The 12500-nt window shown below is 45.1% G+C and overlaps 1 protein-coding gene across 1 annotated transcript in view; it reads right to left on the reverse strand.

Moving 5' to 3' along the window:
* Nucleotides 1-6312: 6312 nt before the first annotated feature.
* The window catches only part of dlx1a (distal-less homeobox 1a), a 7693-nt gene continuing 1505 nt past the window's right edge, over nt 6313-12500 (reverse strand). Inside the window, exons 2-4 of the mRNA XM_084315240.1 lie at nt 11305-12162; nt 10411-10610; nt 6313-7570 (exon numbers count right to left, since the gene is read on the reverse strand). Of these exons, the coding sequence (XP_084171366.1) occupies nt 7250-7570; nt 10411-10610; nt 11305-11782 (999 nt within the window). The 5' untranslated portion in view covers nt 11783-12162 and the 3' untranslated portion in view covers nt 6313-7249. The remainder of the gene's footprint in view (nt 7571-10410; nt 10611-11304; nt 12163-12500) is intronic.

Raw genomic sequence — 12500 nt, forward strand, 5'->3', positions numbered from 1 at the left:
CTTCACGGTTCTCTCCGCTAGTCCGTTGCTTTGCGGATAGTGTGGGCTTGACGTGACGTGTGTAAACTCCCACGACTTGGCGAATGCCTCGAACTCTTTAGACTTGTATTGTGGTCCGTTGTCTGAGACTATGGTCTCTGGGACGCCATGCCTGGCACAGGCTGCCTTTAGCTTGTGGACAACAGCTGCCGATGTGGTGCTGTGAAGTCTGTCTAGTTCGAAGAATCTGCTGTAGTAGTCGACGGTCACAACATAGTCCTGGTTGTTCCAGTTAAAGAGATCTGTCCCTACAACCTGCCAGGGGCGGTCTGGGATACGATGAGGCATCATGGGCTCCTTGGTGTTTGATGGGCGGCGCTCTTGGCATATTGAGCACTTCTCCACGACTTGCTCTATATGTCTACCCATTCCAGGCCAGAACATGATGTCTCGTGCTCTCAGTTTGCATTTTTCCATTCCCATGTGGCCTGCATGGATCTTGATCAGCATCTCTCCTCTGAGGCTGGTAGGGATGACTATTTTCTCCCCTTTGAAAATTATTCCATTCGTTTTGGATAGTTCATCTCTGTGATTCCAGTATTCGGTGATGTTCTGGGGGCATTGTTTTCTTTCCTCAGGCCATCCCTCCAGGATAGCCTGGCTGAGCAGCTTTAGCTGTGTGTCATTGTCTGTTGTTTCTCTGATCTCCTGTAGCCTGTCGTCGTGTACAGGTAAGCTGTTGTATACCATGTGTACCTGAAGGTCCATCCCTTCACTGAGACCGTCGTCGTGAGAGGTGAGTGATTTCCTGGACAGCGTGTCGGCTACTGGGAGGTCTTTCCCAGGGCGGTGCACGATCGTGAAGTTGTACTTGTGTAGTTGTAGTATCATCCTCTGTAACCGCGGTGGGGCTGCGGCGATCGGCTTCTTCATGATCGACTCCAGGGGCTTGTGGTCAGATTGCACCATAACATGGCGACCGTAGGCATATTGGTGGAAACGTTTGAATCCATAAAGGACTGCGTACATCTCCTTTTCGATTTGTGCGTAGTTGACCTCGCTGTCCGTGAGTGATCTGGATGCGTAGCTAATGGGCCTTCCTTCCTGCATCAGCACAGCACCCAGACCATACTTTGATGCGTCCACTTGTAAGCTGAGCTCCTTATCTGGGTCAAAGTAGATGAGGACTGGCCCAGGTTCACTGGTAAGTATGTCTTTCATCTTTTGGAATGCAGCGTCGTGCTGCGCGTCCCACAGGAACTCATTCGATTGTTTAAGCAGCTGTCTCATGGGTGCGTTGATCTCGGAGAGGCTCGGGGCGAATTTCGCCAGATAGTTGACCATACCTAGCACGGTCTCCAGTTCTGCACGGCTCTTTGGCGCCTCCATCTCCTTGATGGCAGCTATCTTGCCTGGGTCAGGCTTCATGCCGTCAGCTGAAAGGATGTGCCCGAAGTAGCTCACTTCGGTGGCTCCGATGGTGCACTTGTCTGCGTTGAGCCGAACGCCTCTCTCCCGTGATCTCACCATCATTGCATGTAGGTTCTTATCGTGTTCCTCTCTGGTCGCGCCATATACAAGGATGTCGTCTACTATAGCTGCTACTCCGTTCAGTCCCTCGTATGTCTCGTCGATTTTTCGTTGGAACTCGTCCTGGGCAGAAGCGAGCCCAAATGGTAATCGTAGGAATCTGTATCGTCCAAACGGTGTGTTGAACGTCGTCAGCTTCGATGATTCTGTGGAGAGCTTGATGGACCAGTATCCCGACCTTGCATCCAGTACGCTGAAATAGCGTGCGCCTGTTAGTCTGGGTGTGATGTCCTCTAGTGTCGGCAGAGGGTAGTGCGGGCGCTTGATAGCCTTGTTTAGCTCCTTAGGATCCAAACATAGTCTGAGCTTGCCTGTGTGTGGTTTCTCAACAATGACCAGTGCACTGACCCACTCCATTGGTTCGATGACTCTAGCGATGATCTGTGTGTCTTCCATACTCTGTAGCTCCTTCTTTAGTCGGCCACGCAGGGCGATCGGTGTCCTTCTCAGTGGGCAGACTACTGGCTTGGCGTCTGGGTCTATATGGATGTGACACTCTCCTGGGAATAGTCCTATCCCTTTAAACACGTTGTGGTATTCTTCCATGATGGTCTGTTTATCTGTGTGTGCATTTACTGACAATACTAGTTTAATGAGGTCCATATTCAGGCATGCCTGTAAACCTAGAACTGGGGGTGCCTGAGTGTCTACTATGTAAAAGTCTAACAACATGCCACGCTCTTTGTATTTACACTTTAACGTGCATGTGCCCTTTACCACTAGCTTCTCTCCACCATATCCTGTCAGTCTGCGTGAAGTAGGCTGTATTTTGCGTTTATCTTGTAAACTGTGATACTCTCTCAAAGGAATTACATTTACTTGTGCACCTGTGTCTAACTTAAATTTAAGCTCTGTGCCCTGTTTTCCTACTTGTATGTCTGCGAACGCTTGTTCTGTTGCATCAAACCGTCTGTCTGTCACGGTGTCTACATACAGTTCGTCTGACTCTTCTCCTGACTCAGAGCGCATGCTAATCTCGTGTACTGACTTTTTCTGGAAACTACCGGCCCTGCAGACTTTGGCAAAGTGGTTCCATTTTCCACACTTCGTGCACTGTTTTCCCCTAGCTACACAGTTATCCCCTTCCTTGTGAGCTCTACCCCCACAGTATCCACAGTTCTTACGTGTGTCTGTGTCGCTCGCTCTGTTCGCTCTCTCTGTCCACTCTGCTCTGGGGCGATATCTCTGAGCGCTATACTTCTGTTCATGTCTGTGCACCTCGTGCACGAGCTGCTCCTGCGCGCTGCTCGTGGCGCCAGTAAAGCTCTTTATCTGTGATTGTGCTAGCTCGTGGGCTCTAGCTATATCTACCGCTTTGTCTAACGACAAGTCTGATCCAACGTTTAATAGTTTCTCTCTTACTTTTGCTGAGTGTATGCCAAGCACTATGCGGTCTCTAACCATCTCATCATTGTTCACATATGCACAGTCTTTCACCAGTAGTTTCAATGCAGTGACAAATTGTTCGAATGACTCGCTCGGTTGCTGGGTTTTCTCATGGAATTTGTACCTGGCGAAAATTGTGTTCCTCCTTGGAAGTACGTATGCTTCGAAATTGTCATAGTAGCTCTTCAATACCTTTGCTTCATCTTCACTGAGAGTCCATGTGTTGTGAATGTCTCTCCCTCTTTCTCCGCTCCACAATAGCAGGTAGCTACATTTCTCGTCCTCTCCTTTCTTCTTGAGTGGGCCCGAAAACATCAACTCTGCATGCTGCCTGAACTTCTTCCATTCTCCCGGTAAGTCCAGAGAATCCCAATTCATCCTTGGCGACGGGACTCCGTTGATATCCATGTTCATCCTGCTTCTGACACCATGTCGTATTCGATTTGTGTAGAATAATCTTCAGGACGAGGAGATAGCGTTTATATATTTATTCAAAGGTAAGCATCGTTCAGCATGAGTGTAACTCCATTCACGGCTGGCAGCCAACTGACTGTCAGGACCCCTGGTCAGGTATACATAAGCAAGGTGCGCCTGGCGCGCCTGTCGTAAATGATATATTCACAGCATGAATAATATAGTAAAGATATATTCAAAGCATGAATATTACATGTCTCTCTCTCTCAGAGAGCGAGCGAGAGAGAGAGAGAGAGAGAGAGAGAGAGAGAGAGAGAGAGAGAGAGAGAGAGAGAGAGAGACAGAGACAGAGAGAGAGCGCTGGCAAACGCTTTGCACGGATTCCAATCCTCACTCACACATAATCATCATCACATCACACACTATATTATATATAGTATATTATGCTTGGACAAATCAAAATATAATATAATTTAATATAATTAATGTGTTCAGTATAGCTCAAGGATTATTAGTATAATAGATAGTATTTTCGGCGTCCCGTGTTTCGGAATGTTTATAGTTCAGTTTAAAGAGCATCAACCTCCAACAACAAGTACCCCTTTGAACTTTTCACTTTTACTTATCTACCCCCCCCCCCCCCCCCCCAGTGGTCCCGGTCCTTCACACATATAGCTGCACCTGCCTGCCTCTCCTCTCCCAATTATTCACTTAACACGCACAATTGCTCTCTCTTTCTCTCGCTCGCTCGTCTATTCACTGATTGAAAACGGTCTTGTTGTTGGAAGACAAGCAGGGAGAAGATTAGCCGAACAAACCTATAGCGGCTTCAATGAAAAGGGAAACGAGCGCCACTGTTATGTATAAGAGAAGCGATGTTATAATAATAATATATAATATAATAAGCAAACAGGGGGCCGAGAGATATAGCGAAATGCGCATCTGTGATGTGGAAACTGCATGGGGTCCACGGGGGGTATATAAGTCGCACACAAACGGACAATGCTAAATGTCTGGTATATCATAAATACCTGAAATAATCCAGTGAGCATTTCTTATGCATGTGTGTCCTTGCATATATATAGGGGACACACACACCACACCAGTCGTCATAAACACAATATTGTGTCACATCCAATAAAGCACAGAGACCAAAAACATCATAATAAATATATATGTTTTTCAATGAGACACCAATTCTCTCGACACTTTTTTAAAGCATTATTTAAATTTTTGTTGTTGTTGTTGTTGTTGTTGTTGTTGTTGTTGTTGTTGTTGTTGTTGTTTTTTGACACATTATGTACATAAACTCCATAATAAACAAAGCAATAAATTAAAAGTGATCAATACAAAACTAAATATTTCTATGTTGACTAAACACATGATCTCGGACGAATACAGAATAACTAATATATAGCCCCCGTTTTCACAGCGTGTCCAATATTATATACAACAGCACAAACCAAAATCAGAAAAAGGTCTATTAATGTACACATCCGTTCGGTTTGTCAACAACGGTCCATAAAAATACCGTGACGTCGTCGTGAGCTGTTTCACCTCTTTAGGGATCCGTTCTTTAAAGCAGCAAATGTTTAGGCCTTTTCTTTTCTTCTTTTACGTTTTCTTTTCTTCACATAAGATTAGGGGCGCGGGGTCAAAAATAAGAGCTTTTGCTTGCAATTTAGTGCAGCGCGTTAACAACAACAAACAAACAAACGTCGTTGTCGTTTCAAAACACACTTATAAAATAAACACATAATCGACATTAACAGAGAGGGGAAAAAAGAAACTATATATAGTCTGAATAATTTAACTTAAATAGCAAACACACATAAACAACATATAACTAAGCAATTTTGAGGCGTTGCACAATGCGCTCTCAAATCAGAGCATCGTGGTATCGTATCTGGGGTGGCCTGTTTGGGGGTGGATTCATTATTATTATTCATCATCATCATCATCATCATCATCATCATCATCATCATCATCATCATCATCATCATCATTAGTAGTAGTAGTTGTTGTGTTAGTGTTGTTGTTGTTGTTGTTGTTGTTATTATTATTATTATTATTTGTTCTTCAAATAAACAGCAATATTGTAGCGTGTGCATGTTGCATCCTGTTTCGGCACCGCGCGGCGTTGAACCGAGAATTGAGGCCAAAATCATAAAGCCAAACACGTCGCCATCATGATGCAGCACGAGGCCTGAACTCTCACGCACGAGAGCCTCGCTCCTCCTGCCTCCTGACGTGCACGTGATAATAAATAGGCTGGACTCATTTATATGAATTAAATCAAACACGTGGATATTCTCATAGAAGACACAGCTCAATATATAGACTTTTTAACACACACACAGGTAATAGTATAGCCTTGACAAACTGTCACATAATAATGATTAACAGCAGCTAAAAAAGAATCCATTTTGAGAGGGTGATTTCCGCTTTGGCCGCCAAAGAGACCCCTGCGAGAGAACGTCTTGCCCCCGGTGAGAGAACGTCTTGCCCCCGCGAGAGAACGTCTTGCCCCCGGTGAGAGAAAGTCTTGCCCCCCTGCGAGAGAACGTCTTGCCCCCTGCGAGACAACGTCTTGCCCCCGGTGAGAGAACATCTTGCCCCCGGGAGAGAACGTCTTGCCCCCTGCGAGAGAACGTCTTGCCCCCGGTGAGAGAACATCTTGCCCCCGCGAGAGAACGTCTTGCCCCCGGGAGAGAACGTCTTGCCCCCGCGAGAGAACGTTTTGCCCCCGGGAGAGAACGTCTTGCCCCTGCGAGAGAACGTCTTGCCCCCGCGAGAGAATGTCTTGCCCCCGGGAGAGAACGTCTTGCCCCCGCGAGAGAACGTCTTGCCCCCGCGAGAGAGAACGTCTTGCCCCCGGGAGAGAACGTCTTGCCCCCGCGAGAGAACGTCTTGCCCCCGGGAGAGAACGTCTTGCCCCCGCGAGAAAACGTCTTGCCCCCGGGAGAGAACGTATTGCCCCCGCGAGAGAACGTCTTGCCCCTGAGAGAGAGAATGTCTTGCCCCCTGAGAGAGAGAACGTCTTGCCCCCGAGAGAGAGAAGAACGTCTTGCCCCTGAGAGAGAGAATGTCTTGCCCCCTGAGAGAGAGAACGTCTTGCCCCCGAGAGAGAGAACGTCTTGCCCCTCCGCAAGAGAACGTCTTGCCCCCCCGCGAGAGAATGTCTTGCCCCCGGGAGAGAACGTCTTGCCCCTGCGAGAGAACATCTTGCCCCCGGCGAGAGAACGTCTTGCCCCCGCGAGAGAACATCTTGCCCCCGGCGAGAGAACGTCTTGCCCCCGCGAGAGAACGTCTTGCCCCCGCGAAAGAACGTCTTGCCCCCGGGAGAGACGTCTTGCCCCCGCGAGAGAGAACGTCTTGCCCCCGTGAAAGAACGGCTTGCCCCCGCGAGAGAGAACGTCTTGCCCCCACGAGAGAACGTCTTGCCCCCGGGAGAGAACGTCTTGCACCCGCGAGAGAACATCTTGCCCCCGCGAGTGAACGTCTTGCCCCCGGGAGAGAACGTCTTGCCCCCAGGAGAGAACGTCTTGCCCCCGGGCGCCTCGGGTCACGGTGCCATCTTCACCCTTTGCTCCCTCATCGTCACTGAGAATAAGGAGACCATTATGTCAGTTGGCATGGAGCAAATTCCAGGATACGTCTTGTCTGTGCGTTTATAGTGCGTGTGTGTGTGTGTGCGTGTGTGTGTGTGTGTGTGTGTGTGTGTGTGCAGTGTGTGTGTGTAGGAGGACCACGTGCGAGTGGTGGTTTGGCCCCCCCCCCCGTGCGCGCGTCCTGATATGCGGCCTGCATGGCGGAGTCGAGGAGGGGTTGGTTGGTTGGTTGGTTGGTCTGGTTTGACGTGCGTTGTCTCCATGTTTGTTCACATCAGCTGCTGCGCTTGTTGCATAGACTCTTGGTGGTGCGTGGTCGGATACCACGAGGTGTAGCTGGGGATGTAAGAGCCCACCGGCGCCCCCCCCACCACCACCGACGACGACGTCTTGCCTGTGGTCGTCGGTGAGCTGCTCCACACGCCGGGTGCCACCCCGCCGCCGGGAGAACCGCTCGAAAGTCCGCGGCCATTGTTGCTGCCGGCCAAAGAGGCGCTGCTGTTGGTGTCCATGATCGTGGCCCCGCCCCCACCGCCTTGCTTCATCAGTTTCTTCAACTTGGAGCGCTTGTTTTGAAACCAGATCTTCACCTGCATGGAAACACACACGGGCGGGGGGATTGATTGATTGATTGATTGATTGATTGATTGATTGATTGATTGATTGATTGATTGATTGATTGATTGAAAATTGTATTAACAGATTGCAGAATGGGTACACCGTGCAGTACAGTACGGCTCAATACACGTGTTAAGGGGATGCAGACCAGAGAAAGACTTTCGTCTTGTTTACATCAGGGTCCCCCATTTTCAATTCATCATAAGCATAACATTATGACATACAGATAGACAGTACTACTGCTACATCTATACATTTATGACATACCAGATTTACAAATACAGTACTGTTTGTGATACAAAAAGAGATAGAAGGGGAAAAAAGGGATAAAAGGGATAGAATGGCGCGTCAGAAACGGGCAGTTACACACGTTTTAAACGGACGACACAAAGTGGCTTGCATGTTTTTGAAGCGTTATTATACGCACGTGCGTGCAGCGTGATGCGTGAGATTTGTGGACACTGGTGTGTGATCTGACACGATGTCATCATAAGGGCAAACACAAAAGTCGCCTCGAGGCTGTATACACACACTTGCCCGTTTTAAATTAAAAGTCAATTACCTGTTGCAGTCACACAATACTATATATAAACAGAGTACCTTGGAGTTCCAACACTCCAATTAGGCTTTATTGATATGCCTATAATAAAGGCAAGTTCAATAGCGTTTGTCACACATAAGTATACATTGTACATTAGTGAAATGCTTGGTTCTGTATATGAGCCCCCTGCGATTGTGCTTCATATACAGTATAAAAAGGTAAAAGAATAAAGGCCAAACACTATATACTAAAGTACAAATGGATGTAAACGGGAAAATATATATTTATATAATGATAATAAAAAAAAAGGGTGGAAATAATAATAACACAAACGTTATACGATCTATGTTTTATTATGATGCTCTATATGCAGGGGTGTAAAAAGTACCCAGAAATTTTACTTAAGTGAAAGTATGGGTACGTCTCAAAATCTTAAATAGTCCTACATTTAAATGTACTTAAGTACTAAAAAGTCAAAGTAATTTTTTTTAAAGGGATAGACCAGGGGTCTCAAACTCATTCCATCATGGGCCAAGTTTTCATTTTAACTTTACATTGCACCAGGTGAGTTAGTTGAAGAGGTGAGTCAATTAGTGAAATCATCAGCTGGTGTTTAGGCAAGGCTGGAATGAAACCAAGCATACACTCTGCCCACAATGGAATGTGTTCTGCGATAGACAATGCTGAAATGAAAGAACAGAGGACACTTTTTTGCATTAAAATTATTGAATGCACTTCTCCATTGAAGGTAAACTAACATGGACGGCATTCACATCACAGCATGAATAATATCACAATATTAAAAACAGAATGGTGTATCCTGAATAATATCGCAATATTAACCACAGCATACTGGATTATCCTGAATAATAGCACAATATTAAAGGCAGAATAGAGTACCCTGAATAATATCACAATATTAAAGACAGAATACTGGAGAACCCTGAATAATATCACAATATTAAAGACAGAATACTGGAGTACCCTGAATAATATCACAATATTAACCACAGCTTATTACATGGCGTTTTAACATTCGCCGAAATGCTTGATTGTGATTGGTCAATAGCGCTCGTCAGATGTCCGTTATTACTCGATAACGGACCTCTGCCGAGCAATAATGACCGCTGTTCGCAATCAAGCCCACTGACACACACTGCATCAATGCAATCAGTCCACACACCTGCCGGCTGCCAGCGATAATAATAACTTTATTTGGGTTGAGAGCGGACAGAGCCACAGAACAACTGCGTCTGCATTTGATCTCGTCTTGTCGATGGTGTAAAATGAATTGGGTATATTGGTAGTAAGTTAGCCATGTAATAAGCGGGATAATATACTCGGTCATTGTCGCAAAATAGTTGACCTTCACTACGTTTAAAACACCTCGGCGAGGCGCCTCGGTATTCTAAACTCTGTGTCGGTCAATTATTGGTCAATTATTTTGCGACAATGACCTCGTAGCTATACATTATCCCTTACATAATGCGGATCTGACTGTCTATTCTTCTGATAGCAGGTGTTTAATCAAAGATCCCCGCTTTCTAGTCTTGCACAAGGACCAATCAGCATGGGTATGGTGGGTTCATTTTCCATTGATGGGGATTTGATTGGCTGTTTACCTGCGGTTGCAGGATTAATAACATTAATGTTAGTTCGGCCAGATAAACAATTAAAATATACTAATTAAAATGGTTGGACCTGTGAGATTTGTACTTTGTACTTTGTAGGTCTGCATTTTAAATGTAAGGAGTAAAAAGTATGTTTTTTTTCTCTGAAATGTAATGGAGTAAAAGTACAAAGTATACAAACCTAATAATACTTGAGTAAAGTACAAATCCCCCAAAACAGTACTTAGGTATATTGTAATGAAGTACAATTACTCAAGTACTTTACACCCCTGTCTATATGTTTTATTACGATGCTCTGTTTTATTATGATGCTCTATGTTTTATTACGATGCTCTGTTTTATTATGATGCTCTATATTTTTATGATGTCTGTCCATATCCAAAATCAGGGACCATGATGGAAATAAGTGCTTGTTGCACTTTCTCATGTTTTTATCCCTTGGATGCTGTCTTTTACTCCACAATAAAAAAATCAATCAATCAATCAATCAATCAATCAATCAATCAATCAATCAATCAATCAATCAATCAATCAATCAATCAATCAATCAGTTATACTGTCCCAAGACATCGTTCTTCTAGCAATATAGCTATAATAGCCAATAAGGTGGAGAGAAAGTGGTCGATGGTTCGAAACTTGCCTGGGTCTGCGTGAGCCCCAGCGACGCGGCCAGCTCTGCTCTCTCCGGCAGCGCCAAGTACTGCGTCTGTTGGAACCGCCGGTTGAGCGCCTGCAGCTGGAGGCTGGAGTAGATGGTCCTGGGCTTGCGAATTTTTTTCCCTTTCCCGTTGAAGCGAACCTCCCCGCCCTCGACCACCGTGGTCTTCTCGGTCTCCGGTGCTGAGAAGAAGGACAGGGGAGAGAGAGAGAGAGAGAGAGAGAGAGAGAGAGAGAGAGAGAGAGAGAGAGAGAGAGAGAGAGAGAGAGAGAGAGAGAGAGAGAGAGAGAGAGAGAGAGAGAGAGAGAGAGAGAGAGAGAGAGAGAGAGAGAGAGAGAGAGAGAGAGAGAGAGAGAGAGAGAGAGAGAGAGAGAGAGAGAAATCACCGAAGAGCCACAAACAACAACCCGGTGATGATGATGATCATGCGCGCCCCGGCCGGTGCCAATGTGATGTCTGTTTTACACAGCCTGCAGTTTATATAGGTGTATAATTACCCTTAATTGCATACATTGTTTATAGCATTACGCAATAAATAATTACCGAGCCTAATATACCCCAACATGTGGGTCGCTTTTTCCAACTATATATATAACGAGAGAATTAACGAGAGAATTAACAAAACAAAAGACTCTCATCCTTTTTTTTTATATATATATTTGTTTACAAGCGTTATCGTTTATTAATAACAGATTGCAGAATGGGTATACAATATACACAGTACGGCTCAATACACACAATTGTTAATAAGGGGATGCAGACCAGAGAAAGACTTTCGTCTTGTTTACATCAGGGTCCCCCATTTTCAATTCATATAGTGATAAATAATAAGGAGAAAAAGAAGGTATATATATATTATATCGCACACACACTCACCCGTGTCTTCCAGCCGTGTTTGCGCCTGCAGCGCCGCGCTGCTCTGGTAGCTGCTGTGCACCGCGCCGCTCAGGTAGGGGCTGCCGGTGGTGACGGAGCTCCCGTACGGGGGATAGGAGGCCAGCGACCGGGGGAACGGAGACACCGACACCGGACTGTAGGCGCCGCCGGCGTCGTGCTGCGCGTGTTGCCCGGCGGCGGCGGAGTGTAAACAGTGCATGGAGTAGTGTCCGTGCGACATGGAGGAAGGAGGCGACATCTGTTGGGGTCCGAACTCCATGAAAAGCGTTTTCCCCGAGACAGGGATATTATTATTATTATTATTATTATTATTATTATTATTATTATTATTATTATTATTATTATTATTATTATTATTATTATTATTATTATTATTATTATTATTATTATTATTATTATTATTATTATTATTATTATTATTATTATTAAGACCTTCTGGTATCGTGGTCATTGTCATCTCTTCTTCTGGGTCTGGCTGATGGTTCTTAATCTTCTCTTCTCCTCCCTCTCTCGCTTTTTAGTTTTCTCCTATGATCTCAGTTTGAAGATAAGGCTGGACGGGGGTCCTAATTTAAAGCCGAAGTGATTTTTTTTCTTTCTCTTTAATTCCATTCATAAGAAAATGTAGTTTGTCTCTGTGAAAAGTCAAGGTACAGTCAGTGTGATGCCGCCGTTGGACCGTAAAAGAGACGAAACTCGCTCAAAGGTTTGAAATCACCGGAGTCATGAATATTCATCAAAGACGGCCGCTGATTGGTCCACTTCCATCCAAGAGTGATGCCGATTGGCGATCCATCCCGGGGCTGCTGCGGGTCCGAGGAAGGGCCTGAGAATAAACTCCAGAAACAAACAAAACAAAACCTTCAGATTTCTGCCACCGATGTCCAATTATACAAAGAAACAAAGAAATACACATAAACTAACTATCTAATCATGTTAATAATAATAATAACAACAACAACAACAACAACAACAACAATAATAACAATAATAATAATAGCAACAATAATAACAATAATATTGATCATTAATATTATTATTATTATCATTAGGCCTAGTATAGCGGAATTAACATTAAGACGTATACGCTAGCATTATGACATTGCGTGATTACTGATATGCAGCATATAATAGCAAAAATAATATTGCATGCCATATAAACGTCCTTTGAATTT

Source organism: Notolepis coatsorum, assembly GCF_963971535.1.
Source record: "Notolepis coatsorum genome assembly, chromosome: 5".
NCBI classification, from domain to species: Eukaryota; Metazoa; Chordata; class Actinopteri; order Aulopiformes; family Paralepididae; genus Notolepis; species Notolepis coatsorum.